The sequence below is a fragment of the Cygnus atratus genome, chromosome 5, assembly GCF_013377495.2.
Source record: "Cygnus atratus isolate AKBS03 ecotype Queensland, Australia chromosome 5, CAtr_DNAZoo_HiC_assembly, whole genome shotgun sequence".
In the NCBI taxonomy this organism is placed as follows: Eukaryota; Metazoa; Chordata; class Aves; order Anseriformes; family Anatidae; genus Cygnus; species Cygnus atratus.
In genome coordinates, this window is record NC_066366.1 from 27,905,849 (window position 1) to 27,930,074 (window position 24,226).

Here is a 24,226-nt window from a genome sequence, read left to right on the forward strand (position 1 = left end):
ACTTATTCCAGTGTTATTGTCTCTTTAAAACCTCACACACGCACTGCCTCAGGCAGTTAAAACAATCAGGACAGTGGAACAGCGTCTCCCAACTAAAGGAGAGCAGTAGGTAAAGAGCGGAGGGTTGATCTCTCTGCTGGTAGAAGCACAGGTGTGAGTCAGATGATGTGCAGTCTATTCCTGGCCCTGACAAGCAGTGCAGTCTCTGCACCTGATTCACCAACGTGCTACTCTGCTAATCTTCTCAGGCTCAGCTTGCCTCTATCTGTTGCAGCCCGCTACACTTGCGTAGAGCGGATGTAAAATGCTATCAAATCGGAAGGTGATTTAAAACCTGGAGCAAAGCTTTACATTGATGCTGGCAGATGGACTAGACACTGCGGGACCGCGATGACAGTCTCCAGATCCTGCAGCCTTTTCAGAGTGCTCTGCGAGTCTGCGGTACGTGGTGTGGTGCCCTAACAGGGGGCTAAGCACTGGTGCTCTGATACGGCTTGCAGCAGTTCAAGCTACAGTCTTGTTCTCTGTGTTGTGGATGAGGCTTCATGGTAGGTCGTGCACAGTGCTCTCTCTCTGACTGGGAGCTCGCTTTGAATTCTCCACATGTACCACCTACACGTGCAGACTTGTGTAGCACCTGCCTCCCTCAGCCTGCCCTCTGCCTCAGGGGTCTCATTGCCATCTCTCAGCTGGGGAGCTGACCAAGTCAGCTGCTGAAGGAAAGCAGCAGGCTGAACCGTGGCAACGCTCACGGAGAGGGGTCAGCTGCTGCCTCGGGCTCTGGGTGTGTTCGTGCTGCTGGTTGTGCAGCTGAACACGGGGCTTCAGTTGGTCAAAACACGTCATCTACTGAGCGGTAAGGCTCCGGCCACTGCTGCAAGGTTATGACAAAGCAAGTGTCAGCAGCTTCCCGGGAAGGTTGCTGCTGCTGGACTGAGCCCTGGAACGAATCCAGCCGTTTTGTCAACGATGCAGCTCTGAGTACTTCTGAAGAAAGCTGTGTCTGGCAAGCGCTGTGGTGTATGGTACTATTGCTGTGAGTAGAGCAAATGCTGCTTATCGCATGCCCTCAAGAGCCATCAAAGGATGCGCAGACGTCTCCTATTACTGTTAAAACAAAAACTGAGTGCCGCATGGGCACAAGAAAACATAGATCCATTGGCAGCAGAACAAGACTATGAATAATTCACTCCTCCAGTGCCTCCTGTATGTTCCATCCACTCAGGCTGTTCAGGATGCTGTCTGCCGGGGATGGAGACAGATCTGCTTCCACAGCCACGGGGACATGACCCTGCAGGCTGTGATCAGCACTCTGCTCGCCTTGCCCTCCACAAAACTGGCTTGTGCACTGTTGTTGTGACATCCTTGAGGACACAGAAGTAACCTTTGATCATCCTGTGGGCTGTTGGTAGGAACTCAAGTAGCACCGACAAAACTGGGACGTGTCCACTAATAGCAGCCTGGAATTGTCTGTGAGGTGGGGGAAATGAGTCAGAACCAAGGTGGAAGCACCGACTGCTCTGGCCTGTTTTGCGAAAGGTGGTAAGGGGGTCATCTGCTGTAAGTCTTCAGAGCACAGCTAGGATTTTTCTTTCCATTTGGAGCACCGTAGTGAAAAAGATAATGTTTAAATGGCTGTTTGGGAACTTCTGTAAAATATGTGGTGTTTTTTTTCTCAACTCATTTACTAGTGGTCGTTTGTCTACATAGTAGTTAGAAACCTTGTTGGCAGCCGAAGCTGAGAGGTGCCAAGAATTTATGAAACTGCAGAGGCTAAATTCTCTTCTCATAGCATGGACTGCTCTGAGCTCAGGTAAGAGGTGCATTGGGAGCTCAGGGTGAGAGAAAGCTTTGCTGAAGGTTCATTCAGAGGTTGTTCTTAAGCGCAAAATACACAGATGTGGAGGGGTTTCTACTCTCTTTTGCTTTTTCCCTCTGGCTTGTTGGTATGAAGATTCCTTCAGCCATGTCCCATACCTAGGCTGCAACATGTATACCATACTGCAGAGTTTTGAATATTTTTCCCCATTTTCTTTCTGCATCTTCCAGATTTGGTCTTGGCTATTAGGCTTTTGCTGAGAGGTATTTACACTTTTAGTGTGGGTAAAGGTACCTGTAACTAGCAGCTTCTACAGAAATGATGGGCTTCTTAAAGGAAAAGTTCAACCCTTGAACTTAGAGCTGACTTGTAATGTCCCCTACTTCATTTTGAGAGCAGTTCAAATGCTCTTCCACAAATATAAGCTCTCAGGAAGGAAACTTAAAGGCATTTCAATCAAGACACAATAACTTGCATCCAGAACAGTTTTCAGCTTCTGATTTCAGCAAGTTGCCTTAATTTGCCCCAAGAGTGACCCACCTTTGGAGGTGTCCTAGTCCAGAAGCTGAGGGAAGTCATGGATGGGAAACAAAGATGAAATCCCAGGCTGAGTTTGAAGAGCTCTCTTTGAAAGAAGTGGTGGAAGCATCCTGGGGGAAGTCTGCCCAGCTGGGTTGAGAGGTGTGGGGCCCCTCCCCAAAGCGGGTTCTGAAGAAAGAAAGGGCTGCTCCTGAAGCAGGTAAAAAGCATTTGTCCTCCTGTGGTCTGGGCAGCAGTGAGAAGAGAATAGACTGGAAAAATACTTTTTAAATTGGAGAAAGAAGTAGACAAACAGAGCAGGCAGTGGATTTGTGGTTTCCATGGTGATGAACTGTGGAAGCTTTTGTACGGCTGAGCTTTGCCTCACTGCAATCATAGTTGAAGGCTATGAGTATTCAACTCTTCTGCCAGGGAAGTGTAAATGTATATCAAACATAGAATCGGCTGAAAAATGCAACTGCCAGTCTGTTATTTATTATGTTCGTCACGTTACCTGAATACGTGGATGTCAGGAAGCTTGGCTCTATCATGGCTTATTTTTCCTTTCTGTTGTCCTGTGCCGTAACAATACGTGTGATAATACTGTGACTGTACCACAGTTCTTGTTGTACCAGTCAGTGATATGCTGACCTCTGTCCTTTGCTTTCTTCTCATGTGTACATGCATCTGTGACTCTCTGCTCATCTACACTGATCTCAAACAAGCACTGATCAAGAAACATATACCTAACTCTTTCAACGTGCTAACTGATCTCAGTACCACCCTGTGAAACTTGGGCAGGTGTACTTCATACTTCATGTAACCTCAGCTGTTCCTGCAGAAAACGGAAATAAGCTGCATGTGACATAAAGTCATCATTTATTTTAATAAGAATTTTGGGAGTGTTTTAATAGTCAAATATATGACCTTTTGGGGAATTCTTGCATATGGAGAGTGATGTATGCAATTAAGTGGTTGAATTTGAGAGTATTTAAATCTGGCTTTCAAGAGATGTTGGAGTGCAGAATTTTTTGGTATGATCAGCAGGTCACAGAGGCAGAGGAAAAAGCACCTTAGCGAGGATGTACACATCAGACACATCCCAGTCCTGCCTGCCCACCTGCACAGGCCATTCCTCATGAGTCACAGGCATTAGTGCCTCCTCTGCTACTGGATGTTTCTCGTGCTCACCCCCTGAACAGAGCTCCCTTACCTTGAGCATTTGTTTTCCTTGTTGGATGGATGTAATGGGTCATCTGTTCCCTTTATAGAAAGGAATGTTAATTATTTTCAGAATGCTAATTAGGTTGCTGATGAGGAGCTTTACTGCAGCAACATTTCCTTTAATTACTCACTCAACTGCTGTACGGAGCAGCTTATTGAGGATGCTGTTAAATACAAACGCGTGTATCTGGCTCAGAGATGCACCTTCAGGCTCCCTGGAAAAAAAATCTCTGGTAAATTCAGGAATCCACGTGACACAGATGATTGAGCAAACGAGGCTGGTGCTGAGAGCCGCCTAGTCATGCAGCCTTTTTAACTCGGTGTGAATTCAGTGCTTCTGCAGGCGGCTGGCTGCAGGTGCTCTCCGTATTCCAGTAGTGCTGCATGGCTTTTGGCCGTGTCAATGACCACTTGTGCTACCTGCCACGCTAATCTGTAGCTAGATGCAGCTCTTGCACCAAATAGTTTGGTCTAATTAGCCAGGTGGCAGCCAGAGGCACAGGAAGATGGGGTGACTCATCCAAGGTCATGCCTCAGATTCTAGCAAACCTAGTAATAAAACTGAGGTTTCACGAGTCCTGTGTTGCTACACAGTACTATTTAGCCTTTTGCGTCTCCCTTGGGACCACTGCACGACTTGCATCAGTTTGCATATTGCTTCATGAGGCAGCACAGCCTCGGGACAACCCAGTCCATGTGTCCACCTTGGCATTGACTTAGGAATGTCCTTTTGCTTCTCCATCTGAGTCCCGGATGCTTCTTGCTTCTCTCCTTTTTTTCCCACCCTTCATTGTAGAGATCTCAATGTCTTCTAGAATTGCTCTGGGAGAGCTACAATATTGTACATGGCACTTTAGTTGTACTCCCAGAATGAGAAGTATTGAGTTGGATCTCCAGCATCCCATACTACTTAAGTGCTGAGCCTTTCTGCAGCTCTGCAACAGAGCTTCACCTCCTTGCAGCATCCTCTGATGTGTGGTCCAATCTCCAAGACTTCATCCCAGTCTTCTAAAGCCTCTGCCACTTGATAACTCCTATGCTCTTTATCAGACTCGTGGAATTTTTCACACTCTGTGGCTCCACCAGGGAGGATGATGGGGGAGGGCTGCTGAAAGGAAGCTGCTTCCAGGCAGCAGAAGGAGCTCCCTGTGTTTGTATGCTGATCATCATAGACCCAGTCAGAGAAGGAAGGAGGATCTGTCAGTGCTACAGCTACAGTGCAAAACTTCATACCTTGTAATGTGCTGTCAGAGTGTCTACATTCATGTGACTGAGAGTGACTTAAGGCTTAAAGTGAGAAATACCTTAGAAAACTGTTACCAGCATGGGGTACCAAAAGTCACCCTCCAATTCTTGTGTGTTTTCAGGAGCGGATGTGTGCTGCTAGAACAACTTGTGTCTGTCATCCACACGTAACTACTGCCTTGGCTGGGCACCTGTGTTTAAAAGTTACCTCTGCATATGCAGCATTTCAGTCAACTCTGTGTATCATTGCAGTTGTGAGAACTCTGAGAGACAAGGAAGATACAGTAAAGCAAGCTGGTTAGCTACAGCGTAGGTACGATGTAGGTTCTGAGTTAGTATGGGTCTAAGCACAAAGAGCATGCTTGGGAAATGTCTGGGTAGCTGTTTTGAGCACCTTGGCATTGCTATAAACTGTTGTGCAAGTTAGTGGAATTCTTGCTGTTTGGCATGTGTGTGATGTGGCAGGCTTATTGTTGTGTGTATAAAGATTAGTTATATAATGGAAGCATATTCAGGTTGGTTTAGTCATGGTGGGCGATAAGAACTTATCTTCTTACTCATCCTACTGACAGTGTATTGCTTAGATACCCACTGACTGTCATAAAAGTCCTTACGTGCTGCAGGTACGCGTACCTCCAGAAAGGAACGGACGAGATGACCAGAAGGTATGCTTCCAGGACTGTCAATAGCAGATGCATGATTCAGGCACCAAAATGACAGCTCGTAAGCATTTTACATAAGCAGGGGCAACATATGCTGCTGCTCTGGTTCCATTTGCTGTGGGCCACCTGATGCTGTATTTGTTGAGCAGATTTTAAAGATGATTTAAAAAGAATTTAGGGTTTGGGTTTTTTGGAGAGTATTTTTTTCTTTTTTTAAAAATTGTTTTCCCTGTTAGCCAATGTGAGCAGGATCAAACTGCTCAAATTTGAAACTGAGGAATTCCATCTTTGTCTTGTCACAAGATAATTCCCAACACACACAAGAGAACTGACATGTTTGTTCAGTGGGCACTTTGCCCAGAAGCATGAGGTACCTATTGTTGCCCAGAAAGAAAATAAGATAGACTAAAAAAACTTATAAGACCTGGGGTTATCCTATGTAACCTCTGGTGTTTAACTGAGGTGGATAGATCAGGGTTCTACATGCTTTAAACACCTTTAAGGAGGTATGGGAAAGGTGCAGCAATGGTACCATCAGGAATGTGTAGGCTCTGCTCTTGTCTACAGGATATCCATCTCTAGCTGACATCCCAGGCTCTACTTAACTACCAATGAGAGGCTGCAGAGACAAAGCTTATATCTAAGGTGTCGTTACGTGCCTGAAGTCCATGAATGAATTTGGATATATCTACATAGTGAGAGGGAAAGTTTATATGAAATTCAAAAGCTGCTAAAACTGTGTCATGCAAATAATCCACTTGTTAGAACGCCATCGTGCTGCAGTAACGGTGTGAGGCAGATTACTGCAGGCTGCATCTCAAAGAACAAGTGTGCCCCAGTAAAGGCACGTTTCAGTCAATTTTAGTGAGAGCTCTGTGCCTGCACAGAGCTCCTCACTGCTTAACTAACAACTGTCTCCTAAAATAACAAGCAGTATTTTAGAGTATATCTTTATCTTTTATCTTCAGGAAACTGTAGGATAAACTGAAAACATGAGTCAGGAGTTAAGGGCACCTGAAATGAACAGCTGGGCAGAAAGACCCAGATAGAAGATAGTCTGACTCTGGAAAAACCCTGTGCTGTCCTGGAGCTGTGTGACAGGTCACTAGCTGGGCAGGACGCTTCTGTCACCCCTGGCTAAGGCCATTCTGTGTAAACACAAAAGGACAATTACACAGTAACTGGATAAAGCGTTAGATTGCAGTTGGACAGAATGAAGTCGGGTGAATTGCCCTGCAGTGAAAAGGCCTCTGCAGTTGCATGAGTCTCCAGAACATCACAGGGTTTGCCTCCATTCTGTCCTCCTTTCTATAAAGAGTGGCAGGGCCATGTTTTTTTCTTTTCTGGTTGTGCTCCCCAGGCTCCACGGGGAAGCTAAGTCCTTCCTACCAGGTGTGGAGCACAGTAAGCTTCCTTTGGCAAGTTCAGAGAAATTACTGGAGTGCTTGGTAAATGAGAGAAACTAATTACAGGAGGTGTTAAGAAAGAACTGAACTTGGCGGATGGGAAGTAGTTATCTGACCACTTCCTCTTATGCATTCCTGTCTGATGTAAATGACTCTGTAGAGCGCAGGCTGGTAGGTAATATCTCTTACAGCTGAGGGTGTCCTGGATATCGTAGGATTTGCTAGTAGGCTGCCATGAAACTTCAAGAATAACTTCTCCTGGGAACCAGCTGAGGTACGTTTGGTTCAGTATTCCTTTCTCTTCAAAGATCAAGCACAGTGTGGTTTTCTAAGGTGTGGTAGTATGTTTGGTTGGGTCAACTGATGATGACGGGGTGGTGGGGAACAGTAAGTTTCAGATACTAAGGCTGCCTTTGGGCGTGAAGCTTTTTGAAGTTGTGTCAGGTTTCTGTCCCTGATCTGGCCAGGGTAGTAAGACCGAAGCTACTGAGAACATGGTCTGGGTCTGCAGTGGGTCTGATTGTCCCCGGCACAAGCATTTTGCCTGTGGAGCCCAGCAGTGGAGACACTGCACATCGCAACGCCAGCTACCGGACAGAGACACTGGGCTACCAACTGCGCCTTCTCCGCACTCGTGTCCCCACGTGTTCCTGAAGCCCCTGTATGACCACCAAAGTATTTTTGTGAGGGGAATTCAGGGCTGGTGAAAGGTACTGTCTGGGCTGTCCAAAGCTACATCTGTGCTTCTGTAAAGGAAAAGAGAAATTCTGAGACTGAGAACATGAGCTTTCTGTGTTGTATTGATATGAGTCATCTGTTTTGGGAAGAGCAGCTTCCAGAGGCAAGTTTCGTTGTTGTTGTTGTTGTTGTTTTTTTTTTAAAGAGTCAGCTGGTGTCTGGTTTCTTTTCTGAGATGGCCAAGGATCTGGACTAATTAGTGCCTGTGGTTGGATTATGAGGGTATGTTTTGTCAATCATTGCAAATTAAATGTATATGAGAAAAGAGAAGAGCTTTATGTCTTAGAACATTTTATTTTAAAGCCCAGGTAACAGAATAATAGGATTCAGTTTTTTTAAATTTTGCTGCTTCTGCAGTAGTAGTGAATTAAGAAAGATGACATGGTATGATATGGCCTTTGAGGCACTGGCTGGCATTCTGTGTGCATTTGTACAGGCCCTTGGTACCTGCATTTTCTGATACCTGGCTACATCTTGTGGTGGCAATGTCTTAACTGCGAGGTATTCTGACACAACTGGATGCAATGAACTTGGCTGTCTTAATAAAATTCTGCTTTAGAAAGGTGGTATTTTTCCTCCTGTCTCCCACTTCACCCATAACGTTAGCGTTTGGGACAGATGGATGCAATGGCAGGATCTGGCATTTGGAGCTCTCAGCCAGTGATGTGTGCTGCTAGCCCAGGGCTGAGGCTGCAGGAGTTGATACCCAAGAGCCTTCTCCTGCTGCTGAGCATTCCGTTGGGGTGTTAGTCAATTGATAGCCGTGCCCTGCTGCAGTGCCAGGCTGGGGGAGATAGGTTTTAAAATAGTTGTCTTCCCTTTTTTCTCAGGCTAAAAGAGGCCAGTGGAGATGGTCTGGCTCTGCTAAGTCATTTTCTCCTCTTTCTGCATGCTGCAGCTTCTTCAGACGGAAGGGAGTGCTGAACTAGAGTAGCATAGAGTGAACTCCAGCCTGCAGAGCAGACTAGAATTTACTTTTTATAAAACTAAAATTGCGTCTAATGTCAAGGGAAGCCGTTTCCAGTGTAGTCTTCTGAGCAGAGTCATCTGAGACAAAAGACTGGCAGAGAAGCACTCTTTGACTTACCTTGGCACCTTTTATTTTGGGGGTTTTGTCAGCTCACTGACAGCAAATGCAGCCAAGGATAACAATCTTTCACTTTTCTCCCAGTGCTCTCGAGGTTATTTTTCATCCCAGAGCAGCCTTTTGATCCATATTCCACTGTCTCCCTCTTCCTCTTCCCATTCTTCTCTATTATGGCAGCTCAGCTTCCAAAGCAAGACTTGCAAAGAGCAAATCTCTCCTAACCTGGCAGTACAATTACATCCCTGGACTTAACTTTGCCACTCAACAAAACCGTTTCATTGTTCCAGCTGTGTTGCTTCTGTGTGTGCTAGCGCAGGAAGATAATGTGGCTAAATGGCTCCAGTGGAGCTCTCACAGGTCTTTTGTCTGTTGCCCTGGTTGGCCACAGAGAGGGTCTTTACATGTCTTCCCCATCTCCTCTGGTTTAGATGTCTTGTCCCCATCTGAGTGCTGCCTCTTCTCCGTGACCGCTCAGCAGGTCAGTAACGAGAGGAAAATAGCCTGTCTTCCAATACATTTTCTAGTCCCATCAAGGTTCTGAGGCAGGCTAGTTTGGAGGCTGTAAACTTTGGGTGGGTAGAAAGAAGTGGGATGGAACGTGTATCCAGGTTTTGTCTTGTCGCTGTACTAGCTGCAGAGAGCTATGGATCCTCACTATTATCTGCTTAGGTGAAGTTAGTGGTTATGAAACAGCAATGAGTTTACTTGTCCAACATCTGTCTCCTACAAGGATTCTGCTACTAATACACTTAGTTTTATTTCTACATGTGCACTCTTCCTTGTTTCCTTCTACTCTACAAATACTCCAGAGTCTTTCCACCCTACTTCTTTAGATCCATCTTCTGTTCTCAGTGCAAAGTTCTTGCAAAGTTTTTTTTCCAGTTAATTCTCACCAGCTTTCCCTCTCTTACTGTGCTTTGGCTCCCTGAGTCTTAGGAGAGCCAACACAAATACAGTAGCAGTTTTAAGGCAGAAAATCACTCCACCTCTTACTGTGGCAGCTGTGTGTGTGGACTTCAACTCAGGTATCCCTTTGTCTTTGTGCATTGACCTTTCATGACTGTGCCATCTTTCTCCACCTCAGAGTGGAAAATATCTCCTGTGCAGATCAACAGCTGATAGGAGTGAAGAGGTGACTATTATTTTAACCTCCTTGCTGAATTTAGGATTAGAGTAAGTAGTTCTTAAGGATTTTCTGTTCTAAGGTAGAAGCTTATGAAGGTGGAGAGTTAATTCCCTTTTCAGGTATTTAGCAAGTAGGTGGTCTTAACATGATACAGTTAAATTCCACTGGTCCTGAAGGAGATGCTTGATAGGTGCTATCCACGAGAGATGGTTTAGAATTTTTCAGAAGACTAAGTGTGTACATCAGATCTGGCTTAAGGGGTGAATAAGAATAGGATCTGAGCATCTACCACACCCCCAAACTGCTAAATCTGCAAAGCAATCTGAAGCTGTGATACCGCTTTATTTCATAATCTGGGCTACCCTGTGCTATGAAAGATGAATTCCTGGACTTGGCATACAGAAGTATCCGAAGCATCCCTGTGCACATATGTATTGACTCTTCTGTCTTATTTCAAGTAACCTGAAGTCTTAGATGAATGTTGACTAATAAATACAGGCTATTTGTGAAAATGCTGTCCTGTGAGTGATGAATCTGTGCACTAGTTTTATCAGGGAAACTGTTTAGTAAAGCATAGTCATTGGGACATGCTGCAGTTAAAAAAGGAAATGTGGAAGAAAGATAGAGGCATAATATTAAATGGATATACTTTCATATGGGCTGTGTAAAGGCTGGAATTGAACCTGCCCCGTGGAGCTGTGATAAATGATTGGCAGGCACAGGTAGGAATCCTGAATCCAGTAATAGCGTTTGCAGAAGGTCACTTCAACATAAAAAAAAAAATGAACATAATGAAAAGTAATTATAGGGAAAAAATCCATCCCTGTCGATTAGAGGAGAAGAGAATGCAAATAAAGCAAACAATAAGAACATATATGTGCCTATGTATTTTGATACATGTGTACATCTGTAGATAGCATTAAAAATTATGTAGGCACGGTGTGTTGGTTTGCCTTTGTTAAAGCAGATATCTCTGGTCCAGTCCCAATTGGAGCGTGAGAGAGCAGTTCAGTTCTGTGACTTAGGAGAGAAGCAGTAAGAAGCTCAGGAAGAACTGGACAGGAACCAAGGTGATGTCAGCTGTAGTCAGAAGAGAAGCAGGGCATCCTTATGATCCGGCTCGCTGGCTCATGAGCTGGAGTGCATGAAGCTGCAGCTGGGAGCACATGTTGCTGCTGGAAGAACAGTGCTGGGAGATACCTCTGGGACTGCACCTTCATAAGCTGACTGATTGGAAAAGGAGGGAGCTGCAGGATGAGGCAGTGAAAGCTCAAGGGCTGATGCTGAGTTAAACTGATGGCTGAAGAGGCTTCCTTGAATGGTAGGTGGAAATAGGTGGGCAAATGCCAGTTCCACATGGAGCGCAGATGTCGAGTTATTGTTTTATTTGAAAGACGTCATATGTAGCTTACCACCTTTCAGAAGGCTGATAATTTCAGTCAGATCTCCCTGTGGGAAGGCTCTGGTGCTGCCTTCTTGGGATATAAAGCACACAGTCAGATGAAAGACTCTGATTTGAGGAGAACTATAAACCACCAAACACTGGAGATTTATGAAGGATTTGTTGCTTCATGCCTACAAAAAAGGAAAATGGCAGGAGCGCATAAAAAGTGAAGATGGTGTGTATGTAGTTGTAACCCAGACGATAAGCTTCCTGACACTTTGAGGAAATAACAGCACTGAAAATGTAAGCCTGCTTTTGCAAAGATGTAAGTGGCAACAAACTACCCAACACAGTGGAGAAGTATGTCTGCTGTGTAGGAGCCAGGCCCTAAAACCTGATTATTTTTTTTTTTAAACTTGTTTTTCAGGACAGAGAAATCTGACTGGTCTGTGAAGACAGATATACTCACTGATAGCAGTTACAGGCTGCTTGCTGTTCTTTCTGAACTGAAATAAACCTGAACAATAGAGAACAAAACTCACCGCTAATTTATTTGGCCATACAATGGATTTCCACTGCTGATTATGTACTTTGCCAAGGCAGTGATGACATGATGGCATGAGTAATTCCCGTGGTAAGCTAATGGGTGGGCACTAGTGGGAGAAACTCTCTGGGAAACTGCTTCAGAAGAGCTGCCTTTCCCAGCTGCAGCCATGGGTGCCTACTTCAGGATCTTGTCAGACGTGGTGAGCTGGCGAGTAGGAGCCTGGGATTTATCCTGCTCTACCCTTCCTTCCTGGGATATTTCTACCTCTGAGAACCTAAGTGAACTAGAAATTAAGATGAGATAGCCACCATCTCAGAGGAGCCACTAGGATTCCTTGGGTAAAAAAGAACAATTTAGCAATTTGGGACTCATGAAGTTTCCTCCTCCAGGGATGTTAGGAGGAAATTTGAGGTTTCACAGCCTGGCAAATAGCAGATAGCACTTGGAAGAACTAGTTACTTCACATCTTAGTGGTAGTTTGATGTTAGGAATGAAAATATATATTCACAGAATACTAGAGGAGAAAATACTGAGGAGGAAAATAACTATGTAGAATTGCCATGAAGAGACTTCAAAAAGTTTCTTTCTATCTTTCCCCTATTGATGACAGTCTAGGGCCCTGTTTCTGAAGGCGCTTGAAGTGTTCTCTCTCTTGTTTTATCTGTCTTCATGCAGTGTCTTGTGCTTGCAAGCTTTAAACATAACTCAGCATAAGCCACCATCCGAGATTTCTTTATGGTCTGCAGCAGTTGTGGTCCCCCTCAGATGAAGAGTCACTGGATTCTTGCTCTAGGTGTTTACACTACCCGGTTACCAGCTAACTACTGTCAGTCGAACAGTGGAAGTTTATAAAGGCCTGTGCACTGGAGAAGAGTAATAAAAAGAGAAGGAAATAGTTCTTTGCAGTTGCGTGTATAAATAGCAAGAATTTTTAGAAGCTGGTTTTTTATGCTCCAGTAAAAGAAGCAGCCAACTTCTGAAATGCTGCTTTTAGTTTCTCCTGCAGCTGGCTAGGAGAGGCTGCCTTGGATCTGTCTACAGTTCTATTTTTTTTTGTCTTTTTACACTGCTTTTCTTCACAGATTTAAGTGACTTGGATTTTGTCACACTATTAGCAGGCTAGGATTTTAGATACACGTACTTCAGTGCCTTGATCATAAGACTCTTTTTTTCCAAGCTTCATTTTCAATGTGGAATGTGTTTGGATTTCTTGTCATTCTTATTGCCAAACCTGGTTTTTCTCCACTGCATGCAGATTCTGCCTTGTTGCTGCAGATTGTTCAGAAGAGTTGGGTTAAGCATGCTTAGTTGTTACTCTCAGAATGATATTGACCTCTGAGTTGTCCAAATCAATCTATTGTTGTAGGGCTGTTCATCAGGAGTGGACCGGTATACTTGTTTTTCATTTAGCTTTGGAAAATGGGGGAGAGGGGGCATTTGCTGAGAATAAAAAAGAGGAGGGGGAACTTTTTCAAAAAAAAAATAACTGAATTTCCAAACAGGCTTAAGAAATCATGAAATACAAGCATTGTGTCTTGACCTTAATGTTGTCTCTCCTTTATGTCTCTAGGCTCTTTAGTGGCAGTGGAAAGGATATTGGCTACAGCTTATACATTCTCAGCATGTTCTTAGGATAAACTCTCTCTCTCCATTCATCACTCTGTTTTGGGTTGCTTTTTCCTAGTAAGCCATGATGTGCATTATGTTCTCTGAAAGTCAGATTTGCTTCAGTCAGCTAATGCAACATGCTAAGCTCAAGCTTTCAAAACCAGCCGTGAATGTGGATTGCCGCTGTACGTAAGTGCATGCATTGAAATGAAGGTCCAGGCAGTGAAGAGCCAGGCAGTTGCCCACCAGGAACTACCAATGCTGAGATCTAGGCTGTAAACTTAACGGTAGCTTTGGAAAAATCACTTCTGGGAAGTCAGTTCTGCTCTCACTGCAGAGAATAAAGTAAACCTGGGCTACTGTTAAAGCTTTATTTTAAGGCTTTCCAGCAATTGAGCAGCCCAAAACTGGAGAAAAGCTGACGCAGATTCTGCAGGCTGGTTGTGCAGGCTCCCTGTGGGCAGACCTTCTGCAGGGCTGGTCCCCTCCTCTGCAGGGCTGACGGGGGGCTCTGCCCGCTCCTACAGCAGGTCCCTGGCTTCAGAGCCTCCACTCTATGCTGGGGCTGCTTCAGAGGCCCTTGGGCCCTTGCTGGACACTTGCTTGTTGGGGAGCCCTAGTGTCTGCACATGCTGGGGACTTAGGGCAGCTTTTCCAAATGGGAGAGTGGCAGGTTGAGGCACAGGGGAGTGTTCTAGCAGGAGGCTTGTAGGTAAGGTTGTGTCCTCGAAGATGTTGGGGAGACTCAGGAATAATAGTTCTAGATGTTGAGTTTTATCTCAGCCATTTTTCACCGATTTGTCTTGTGAGTCTTCTGTTTGCTTGACTCTTGAGGAGTCTTAACTTGTATCTGGAACATAGGAAACATCCCTCTTGGTCACTGTGAGTGAAAAGCTGCTGCTTTGCTTGCTCTTGGGGTAGGGTGGTCAATGTGGGCAGAGGTCTGTTACAGTAACGTGATGCTATGCATGATGCTCATGAATTCTCAGCTTTCTGCACTTCTATTGCCATTCATGAGATCACGTTAGTCAGAAAATTCTTTAAACTAGCAACGTCTTCACGTTTTCTCTTTGTTCTCTGAAAAGCCTCCCCCCTCTACACTTCCTACTGCTCCCTCCCAAGATGACCCTACCTTCCTCCACGCTGAGAAATGAAATGGTGCCTTCTGGGCAGCCCACGCAGACATTACTGGTAACAGCCACACTTCCCCATCCCTTTGGCTTAGATTGATAATTGGATTCATTTAATCTTCTTTTGTCGTCATTCTTTTTTTTTTTTTTATAACTGAATCCCAGTTCTCTTCAGAACAGATTTGAAAGATAGGCAGGGATCAGAGGCTGCCAGCAGGTCCAGAATGAACAGGGCAAAGGAACCAGGAGTGGCAGGGAAATGATGCACCTTGTAAGAGAAGGGAGATAGGGACAAAAACAAAACAAACAAAAAAAAAAACACAAGGGGAAGATGCAGACTGAAAATGGGGTGTGCTTTCTAACTCACAACACACGGTGTGTTGGTAGAACTCTGAGGAAGGGAGACAGTGCCTATCCTGATAGGGCTGGAGTCCAGAGAAAGAAGCAGCAAAAGGATTAATACATCAGAACTGACCGAAATCCCAGAGCTCCAAATCCATCCTGAAAGCGCTAAGAAAGGGACATCGAGTCTGTATTTAGAGACATCTGTCTGTGGCATGCTTTTAGCATTCGTTGTGAGGCTTGATTAATCGATCTGCTGGAACTATTCCACGCTTCAGTAGAGTTGAAATTCTATTTTCTGAGCCGCAGTTAATTGAGGCTCTCAGTTACCTGAAGGATGAATATCTGCTCAGAGTTATGACTTCAGCGCGTAAGTACTGCTAAGACTTTGCTGCATAAATCTTTAAGCACTAATGAACTAATGTCTCGGGGCAAATCCAGTGCTGGTGTTCTGTAAATCTTTACTCCCAATGGTTTGTGTGAGAATTGTATGAAAACATTGAAGACAGATCTGCAGCACATCAATGTTGTCCCTGGTTACACAGGCATGCTGATTTAATGCGTACTCACAGGGGAAAATAGAAAATAAGATAGGAAGAATTACATTTAAAAAGATATTGCTCAGAAAGCAGTTACGTTTATATAAATGCTGTTTGGATAAAAAGGGTCTGAAGAAGCGGCATATCATAAGCAGAAGAGCTTATGGTCAGGGAATGGCAGGTGCCATCTATTTCAGAGCTGTCTGATGCTCACGGTTCTCTTGTTTGGAGAGACTGAAGCATCCTGCTACAGGTCTTCTCTGTCTGCAGTTACTCTTTGAAATTACAAAGTAATTATGACATATTACACAAGGTTATAGATGTATCTAAGACATTCCTTAGAAATATGAACGTGAATGTTACAAAACTAAATATTACTAGTAAACACTTCAGATATGAATTTTTAAAATAACACTGAGTCCTATTTTTTTTACCTGACTACTGCAGAAACAAATGGGTGTTAAGAATAAGGAACTTACTGCAGCAGTTAAAATTCCCACCTGTGGTGAATCAAGCAGCTGCCAGAATTAACAGCCTAAGGCTGACAATCAGAAGAATTGTCTCATGCAAGTTTTTGTCTGTTTTTTTCTTTTATTAGCATTTCAGAGTTAATTCAGAGTATCTTGACTGCATCTTATTATAACTGTCCAGAGGCTGTGAGTCTAAATAATTCTTCTGGGGGACAAGAGATAATCAGGGAGAGACTTTCTGAAGCTCAATTTGGCTTGGTAGAAGGGAAATGGACAGAAAGCCACTGCAAAGGAGAGCCTTGGGGGAAAAGAAAGTGAACCAGACAGTGCTAGAGGGTTTAATCAGGCATAAATAGGACAGGCACTGATGTCTCCCCTGCAGCGCTCGTGCATGACAAATCTACCGTTATCTCTTGGTCTCCCATCAACCCATTTTCTGATCACTTGCCTGTTGTCTGCCTGGGCTACTCAGCTGCAAAACTGGAAGTGTGTATGGAAGTGTTCCCCTTGCACAGAAGTGTCTCGCATGTGAAACAGTACAGCCTGGGATGTATAGCCGTCTCATTACTTGGCCTGGTGCATCAGGTTGATCTGCATCTTACTCAACCTAACGGATGATTAACATCCCATTTGGAGTTGGTGTTCTAAAATGTGAAAGGATAATCTTAGTGCTGTTATAATATCCTTTTCTTGCAGCCCTAGACTAGAGTCCTGCCCTCATTTTCTGAGCCAAATTTCTATAGAGAAGCACAGCTCTTCACAGTCTTCCCGTTGCTAGGCCTGTCCTTGTCTACTGTGTGTGGAGAGGCTCTTGGCCCAGCATCTCACCAGCATCACCTGGGCAGGGACTGCTTGCTCCTCTGAGGGCCAGGTGTGGTTTCCACAGACTTGCCTTCTTTCTTGTCATTCTGTCATCAAGTTGGAAAAGAAGGTCCTGCTGGGGAGAGAGGGAAAACTTCTGAGCTGGCTTAGCTCAGTCTTACTAATAATATTGCATTTTGAGGAGCTACTTCTCTAGCTGCTTGAAATATAATCTGCTGGTGATGGGAGGTGTTTCCATAGCCTTGAAATAAGAAGCCCCCCGTTTTCCACAAAACACTGCAGTGTGAGCAGCAGCAGTACCAGCATTGCCATCCACATGCAGTCTCCACGACTTGTTTGCTCTCTGCTGAGACAATTGCATCAGTGGCAGCTGTGTTTCTGGTTTTCTGGAAGCTGCTGCCCATCCCACTGTAGCTACCTCACTGATTAATGCCTTTTGGTTTCCTCAGGGGACTGAATAGCTATCATATGATTAGAGCCTTTTGGTCTTTATTACTGTCACTCCCTTAAAAGTCTTGTATAACCAAGATCAATTATCTATTTGAAGCTTTTCATAAGTCTGCATCTCTTACTGAACCCAGCCTTCTGTCTGAATGCCTCTCCCACTAATGTCCTGCAACTACTTTCCTGCATGGTTCTTAGGCATTAATTGCTGTCCAATCAAACAGCACTTTTCTCCCTCATTTCCCTATTAAGACCTTCTTTTGCTATGTTGCCTGCCAAATATCAGCCAATTTGGTGTCACTGGCAGACAAGATACTTGGGAATGGCTGCAATGTTCATTATCGTAAATGCTCAAACAACTTGTAACCATTACCCTGTGGTGTCCGCAGCTTGTGCAAGGATGAGATGTGGCTCCTGTTCTCCCAGGGTATCGTTTGTTCCCTTCTATGTTTTACTGTGCAATTTTTGTCTTATTTTGAGTGAAATGTTTTACAGAAGGAGCTAATGGTTTACGGACTTGCTTAGTGCCCAGCACCAGATTATATTTGGCTGCCACCATTCAGCATCTGCCCTGCCTAGGGATGCTTTTAATCAGCAGGCAGCAGGGGAGGGCTGTCCTTCAAGCACATCAGAAGGAGGTTCCCATCCAACTTCAGCTGGCTAGACACCTGACAAGAGAAGAAAAATGCTGAGACAGTATTAGCACATTGATGCTTGACTTCTTGCAGTTGTGGTGAAAGGCTTAGGATTCAAAATAAATCAACTCTTTTTGTTGATCGTAATCTGATTGTTGTAGTGGGTTCATTTGTACTGCAGAGGTTGTCGCGGACCTGGTTTTGTGGTTCAGTTATTAGCCACAAGCTTCCAGTGTTGGAACTAGATACCTTGCAAAGTGTAAGAAAGAAGCAGAGGATAAATGGGTGATTATTATGTGGTGCACAAATCCAGGAAAGAGAAATCTTCATTTCATGGGGGAAATCTTCATTTCACGGGTAGAAGAAGACAAGGCTTGTTGGCTGTATATGCGTGAGGCTTTGGCGGGCAGGCCTAAGGCAACAGAAATAACTGGTGGCAGGATGCTTGGAAGAAGAAGGGACAGACTGAGAGGGAAGGACCTTCTGTGCATTTGGATAACTTCTTTTGTCGAAGATCCAACTTTGTAAAGAGATCTCAGAAATTACAAGGAAAACCTTACAGACAGTACTGCATGCTGTGGATGCTTGCTGCTATCAGAGTTCAAATACATTTCATGTAATAAAGGTGTAGAGGGAAGTGCAAGGAGTAAGTAACACAAGCAGAATAACTTAGATTTATTGAAGAGAGGAAAATCATACAACAGTTGGCAGTTTAGTAAAAACTTCACAGTCATTTTGTTCCCTGGAGAATGCCAGTTCTTTATTTCCTTGGTGCCTTACCTAGCAATAGGTATGACTTCTGAGGCCTCTGTGTCTTTTGATGTCTGTCTCTTCAGATATAAAAAATGTCTCCCTTCCTGCTGTAGCTGTATAATCCCTGTTCAGACAAAAGATACCTTTTCCTAGCACCTTGTACCATGGGGTTGACATGTGCAGAGCAAAGAAGTTAAGTAGTGCCTGATGAAGAGTCAAGAGAAACTCACCTTGAAAGAAAAGTTGCTAAAAAACAAAAGATGTCAAATTCACACTGAGGTATAAATCTGTCAGGCTTCAGTAAAATTAAGCAGCTTGTGCCAGTGAAGGTAGCATGGGAGAGCAATGCTTAGGACCTTGTAAATTTCTACTAAAAGTGTAAAAACTAATTGTGTCGAAATTGTTCAACGATAAGCAAATTGTATCTTTTCAAAAACCTCTTCACCGAGTTTCTTCCTGTAGAGACAAATAGAGTTTGTTCTCATTTCCTTTTTGTCATGACTAACCACCTCTCTCTATGCTCAGCTGTTCCTTTTTATTCTCGTCCTTTGTGCTTTGCTGTCCTGAAGCCAAATCTGAGCGGATTTCAATGGCTCTCTTGTCCTTTTTGACTTGGTGCTGGGCAGTCTGAGAGCATAAGAAACTATTCTCCAAATCCCAGATATGATGCATGAAATCTTTATCAAGAAGAAGTAAGAGTTCAGCTGCATAGATGCAAGGTGCGGTATGGGAAAATGTTAAACCTCAATTTTCTCTTCCAGTTTCCTGTCTGTGGCTTCTATCGAAGCTTAGTCTTTCAGTACAATAAACTTTTGGGGTATGGAGGTTGTAGGAGACAGCTGAAAGGACTCAGGTTTTTAACACTCTGTTGCATTGAAAATTGCATGTTAGAGGCAGAAAAGTTGGGGCAGTGCTGCTTCTTTAAATGATCAAGATGGTGATGTGTGCTCCTTTTGAGGTGCCTGTGTTTTTCTACTGATGATTACATCCAGAAGTTCTTTGGTAGCCTCGCTCCTGGCAAAGTCCTTGAACGTCTCAGCTCCCTCCTTGCTACCAGATGGAAAAACAGCTGCATCCCAGTCCTCAGGCAGAGCAGTAGACATTGTCCAGGTCCCTTCTGAAACGTAGTTCCTCGAGGCTTAAATTCACTGTAGTGAAAGTGAGGCAACTTAAAATTCAAATTTCTTAGAATTTGTGCTTTGTGGTTGTTACAAATTTGTGCATGTTGCAGTCTGGGTGATAAGGACTTGTGAATTCCTTGTTGACTCCTCTTCCTGTCTTCATTTCAGAGTGCCTGCTGGGGTGCGTGCAGAAGGATGGCTGCGGCAGAGCCTCTGACCGCTTTCTCCCGATGGTACCTCTATGCCATTCACGGGTATTTCTGTGAGGTGATGTTTACGGCTGCTTGGGAATTTGTGGTCAACTTTAACTGGAAGTTCCCAGGTGTTACCAGTGTGTGGGCGCTCTTCATCTATGGCACCTCCATCCTCATCGTGGAGAAGATGTATCTGTATCTCAAAGACAAGTGTAACATTTTGCTGCGCTGTTTCATTTACACCCTTTGGACATATCTCTGGGAGTTCACCACTGGCCTCATCCTACGCCAGTTCAATGCCTGCCCGTGGGACTATTCCCAGTTTGATTTTGACTTCATGGGCCTGATCACCCTGGAGTATGCCATTCCTTGGTTTTGTGCTTCTTTCATCATGGAGCAGCTGGTGATCAGAAACACCCTGCGCTTGCGATTTGATGAGACTGCTGAGCCAGGGGCCCCCACTCTCCCTGTAGCCTTGGCCAACGGCCACGTGAAGACAGATTGAACAGTGACTCAGAACCACGGTTAGCAATCTGAGAGAGCCCAGACCTCTACCACAAACTGTCGGCTCTGGCTTTGAGGTACTGCTCCTAGCTGTATGATAAGATTAATAAACCCCATTTTTCTAATGGGGTTGTGCATGGGATATACCGGAAAAAATGGAATCAATAGATTTTCTATGGATTTTACTCTTTGGGCTCCAAGGACCAATATCAGTTACTTGTTAGTTAGGTCATTTCTGATTTTAACTTATTACAGATGAAAGCAGTTCTTTGGCTTACAGTTTCATGTGGAGAAAGAAGAAAAGTGCTACAGTGGAAATGCATTCAAAAAGGAAAAACATAATCAGTGGATGGGCATGGACACGCTGGCTAAATTAGTGATTGGCTTACTCCATTAGGCAATATTCAGGTGCTTGCTTGCAACCAATACCTCCTGTGGGACCTGAGATGCTGCAGGAACAAGGAAAATCTATCTGCTGATAAGAGGAACCTAAGACTGGCAGTCTGCTGGGGAGGTAGATGGTGTTCCCCTCTTCAGGTCCCATTGGCCTCCCTCAAGGTTCTTTGTTGCACCACAACATGATCTGGTGCTGGACATCTTGCTGAATTTATACAAATCTTGTACTTCTTGAAATCTCAGTCCTGATACTCACTAGATTTTTTTTTTTTAAATAAAGGCCTTTTCTTGCCGAGTGAATTTTACCATAGTCTGTGCAATCTAAATCTTGGCAAAAGGCACAAGAAATAGCATAAGTCTTCCCATCTCCTCTGTCTCCCCAAAGCAGAACTTGTCTGAAGGGCTGCTGCAGATTCCAGCTCCCATCCCAATCATGCAAATCTTGTAGAGACTGTACGCGCCACAAGAGTTTTCTGCCTGCCTTCCCACATCTGTTTCTGGTGATGTTGGTGGCTTAGTCTGGCTGCAACCTATTGTACTTGACCAAAGGTCAAAATCTTCATGTGGCTAAAGTGGTACTCACGATTCAGTGCTCCAGCACTGACTGTCACCTCCTTCAGCACTGGGCAGAACTGAGCCAGGACTCAGTGTTCTCCTCAGTGTTTCAAGAGGATTTGCTTTTCCTTCCCAAAATCTATTTTCAATAACCACAGCAAACCTTTCTCATGGCAATTACTGGAGGCAGCAAAAGGTGTGCTGTGCTGTCTGATATAGGGAGACACGTTATTTTAAAAGACAAACAAACCCCTCCTTGAAGAGCACTGAGTGAGTTATGAGGTTCCAGTGAGGGCAGCAGTAGAGCTGGAGGTGCAGGAGTGCAGTGGCTCCCTTTCAGAGCTACCTGCATGGGGGCAGTTTGAAATTTGTCCTGTTGACAGCATTTACGGAGTATGGGGAAAGCTGCAATGCAAAGAAGGTGCTTGATACTGGCAGCCACAGATTAAATCATTTGCTTTGGTAAGTCTGTGCTGCCAGTGTCAGCCATGAACGTGGAGTTTCCATCTGTCAGATGTACCTCACTCCTAACAGCTTTAAGAGGCAGGTTTGCTGTAATGGTCCTGTAGGGCCAGATTAATTTTGTGTTTTCTTCCATCACAGTCAACTGAGCTGCAGAAGGGATGAATTTAGCTTGAAATGCAAGTGTGCTTGTATGGTTGTAGGGTTCCACTCCTGTGATGGAAGTGGCCAGGTTCTTTCTATGTTGGTCCTCTGAGAGGGCGTGCTTGGCTGTGTAGCTGCTCCTTGCTCTGGGGCATCCATTCCTGAGGGGAAAAGCACTTCTGGCCCTGTGAGGGGAATTATTTGTTGGTTCTGCTCTTAGGAAGGCAGTGTTAATCCTTTTTGTATCACACAGAGTGCAATTATTTTATTCCTCTCCCCCCCGCTTCTCACATGACATCCGTTGCTGGCAACGGGCACACAAAAACAGTGGCGTCAAGGAGTTAATCAAATCTGCCCTGGGGTGTGTAGTGTCTCCTGAAGCACTCAGAATACGTAGGTGGGTATTTAGAGTTCCCTTCTTAGAGATCATTAAATTAAAAGAGAACAAACACTGAACAGATTCTTTTTTCTTGCTGTGATGCCAGTATTACGAAATCAGAGAAACAGTATGTTGTTTATCAGCCTTGATGGTCTCAGGTGTGTAGACCAAGGCAAAATAGTCACCTGACATTGTACAAGAGGCAAAAAGGAGAAACCCTCAGCTTCATCCTTAGGATCATCCTTACATCGTTAGGACATCCTTAGGATCTGTGCTTTCTCCTTAGCTGTTACAAAGCTCTTAAAAGGAGTTAGCGAGATCGTTTGGTGACTCTGTACCAGCTGCAGATGAGACTAAGGGAGGAGGAGTTCACAGAGCTAACCTGGTTATGCAGTCATGTGTCCCCGCTAAATGATGTGGTTCTTTCACAGTGATATAATATTTCAGTGCTCAAATTATGGATGGGTTTCCCAGCAGCATATGATACCTTATTCTATTATCCTTATTGTTTATGCCATTGTAACAACTGTTTTAGTTTGCTTTCCAGTAATGTCTGATGTACCACCTAGATATTGCATCCTCACAGAGTTGTAATTTACACCCAGAAGTGCACTTTACTTGCAGCTTGCACACCAGAAACAGAAAGGGACCCAGCAAATTCTTAATTCAAATAATTCCCTGGACAGCTCATGTTATCACAGGGTTTGTTTTACTACCATGTACCTAATGCAGCAGAGTTAGCTAGACTTCTCCTTTCTGAGCAATGTGGCTTTGTCTCTTCTGCAAAATCTCCCTTTTTAATACGTGTCATGCTTCTGATAACATCTTACAGGGGAAGTGCCCAGAGCACATTACTGGGATCTTGGTGGCAGCTCAGCATGAGCTCAGGAGCTGGACTGAAGTTATAGAGACATTTACATTATGGAAAAAGAAAACAAAACAAACAAAAAAACAACAACAACAAAAAAGAACGCACAAGGCCTAACAATTTGTTTGTATGTGTATCTTCCTCAGCAGATTAAAGTTGCCTGTTTTGAGTTCACCAGCAATAAAAAAAAAAAAAAAAACACTTGTGATTTATCCACCTTGTCCAAACTCTGCAGCAAGGAGAAAGTGGCCCATTGGTGCTTTTTTGGGAGGGTGGTGGGTGGTGGGATACGGGCTTCAGTTACCCGAGGTTCTACTTTTGCCTCCCTTGTCTTGCTTATCTCCTGTACTGTCCACACTAAAGGATGTCGAAGTACTTCCTAAGATACAATCCGGTGTCCTCGGCGCAAGGGGGAGTTCAAGCATTGTCGTGATGTCTGTGCATATTGCAGTGATCTTGCTGGAGGGAAGTGGTTGGTTCAAAGCAGGGCGAGGCTGCATGTTGGTCTTTGGTGTTATAGTTGAGAGAAATGTGTACATATGTACCAGGTATTATTATGCCTTTGGTCTGAATGCATTTTGTAATTAAAGCAGAATAATCCAATCAATGTTTCGCTTGACTAGTCCTGTGACTATAAAAGGTAAAGAATTGCTGAAGTGCTTGAGCTGCTTGGAGAGTTAAGGAGCTGGTGGCTGAAGTCCTCTTGAGGTCAATAGCGTTATTCTGCCGTTGACTAATTTTTCTTAAACCTGCACAGAAAGAAAGGGGATTTCTTCGTTCACAGGAACTTTGGCTCTTTAGGTACTATGAATAAAATATGAGCTACCACTAAAATGTGAAATGAAACCAAATATTTTTCTATTTTAGTTTATCTCGAGCTCTGAATACATGCACTGTGTCCTGTATTCAAGGGCAAGGCTTGCGGACCCAAGTTCTTTGCTTCAGTCTTTCTGCCTGCAAACTGCAGCTGAACCCGCAGACAAGGAAGCCGCTTTGTCTTCCGCTTCCTTCCTGCACGTCCGCAGCTACCACATCCCTCTGCCGTCCACCCTGTGCTGTAGAAGGAAATCTCTCTTCTGGTGCATCCCCTGCTAAATCAGAAG

General features: G+C 44.3%; 1 protein-coding gene across 1 annotated transcript in view; it reads left to right on the plus strand.

Annotated features, from left to right (window-relative positions):
- Positions 1–23,262, plus strand: part of TMEM229B (transmembrane protein 229B) — a 34,333-nt gene extending 11,071 nt beyond the window's left edge. The window contains exon 3 of the mRNA XM_035540077.2: positions 19,790–23,262. Coding sequence (XP_035395970.1) covers positions 19,817–20,320 — 504 coding nt within the window. The 5' untranslated portion in view covers positions 19,790–19,816 and the 3' untranslated portion in view covers positions 20,321–23,262. The remainder of the gene's footprint in view (positions 1–19,789) is intronic.
- Positions 23,263–24,226: the final 964 nt, after the last annotated feature.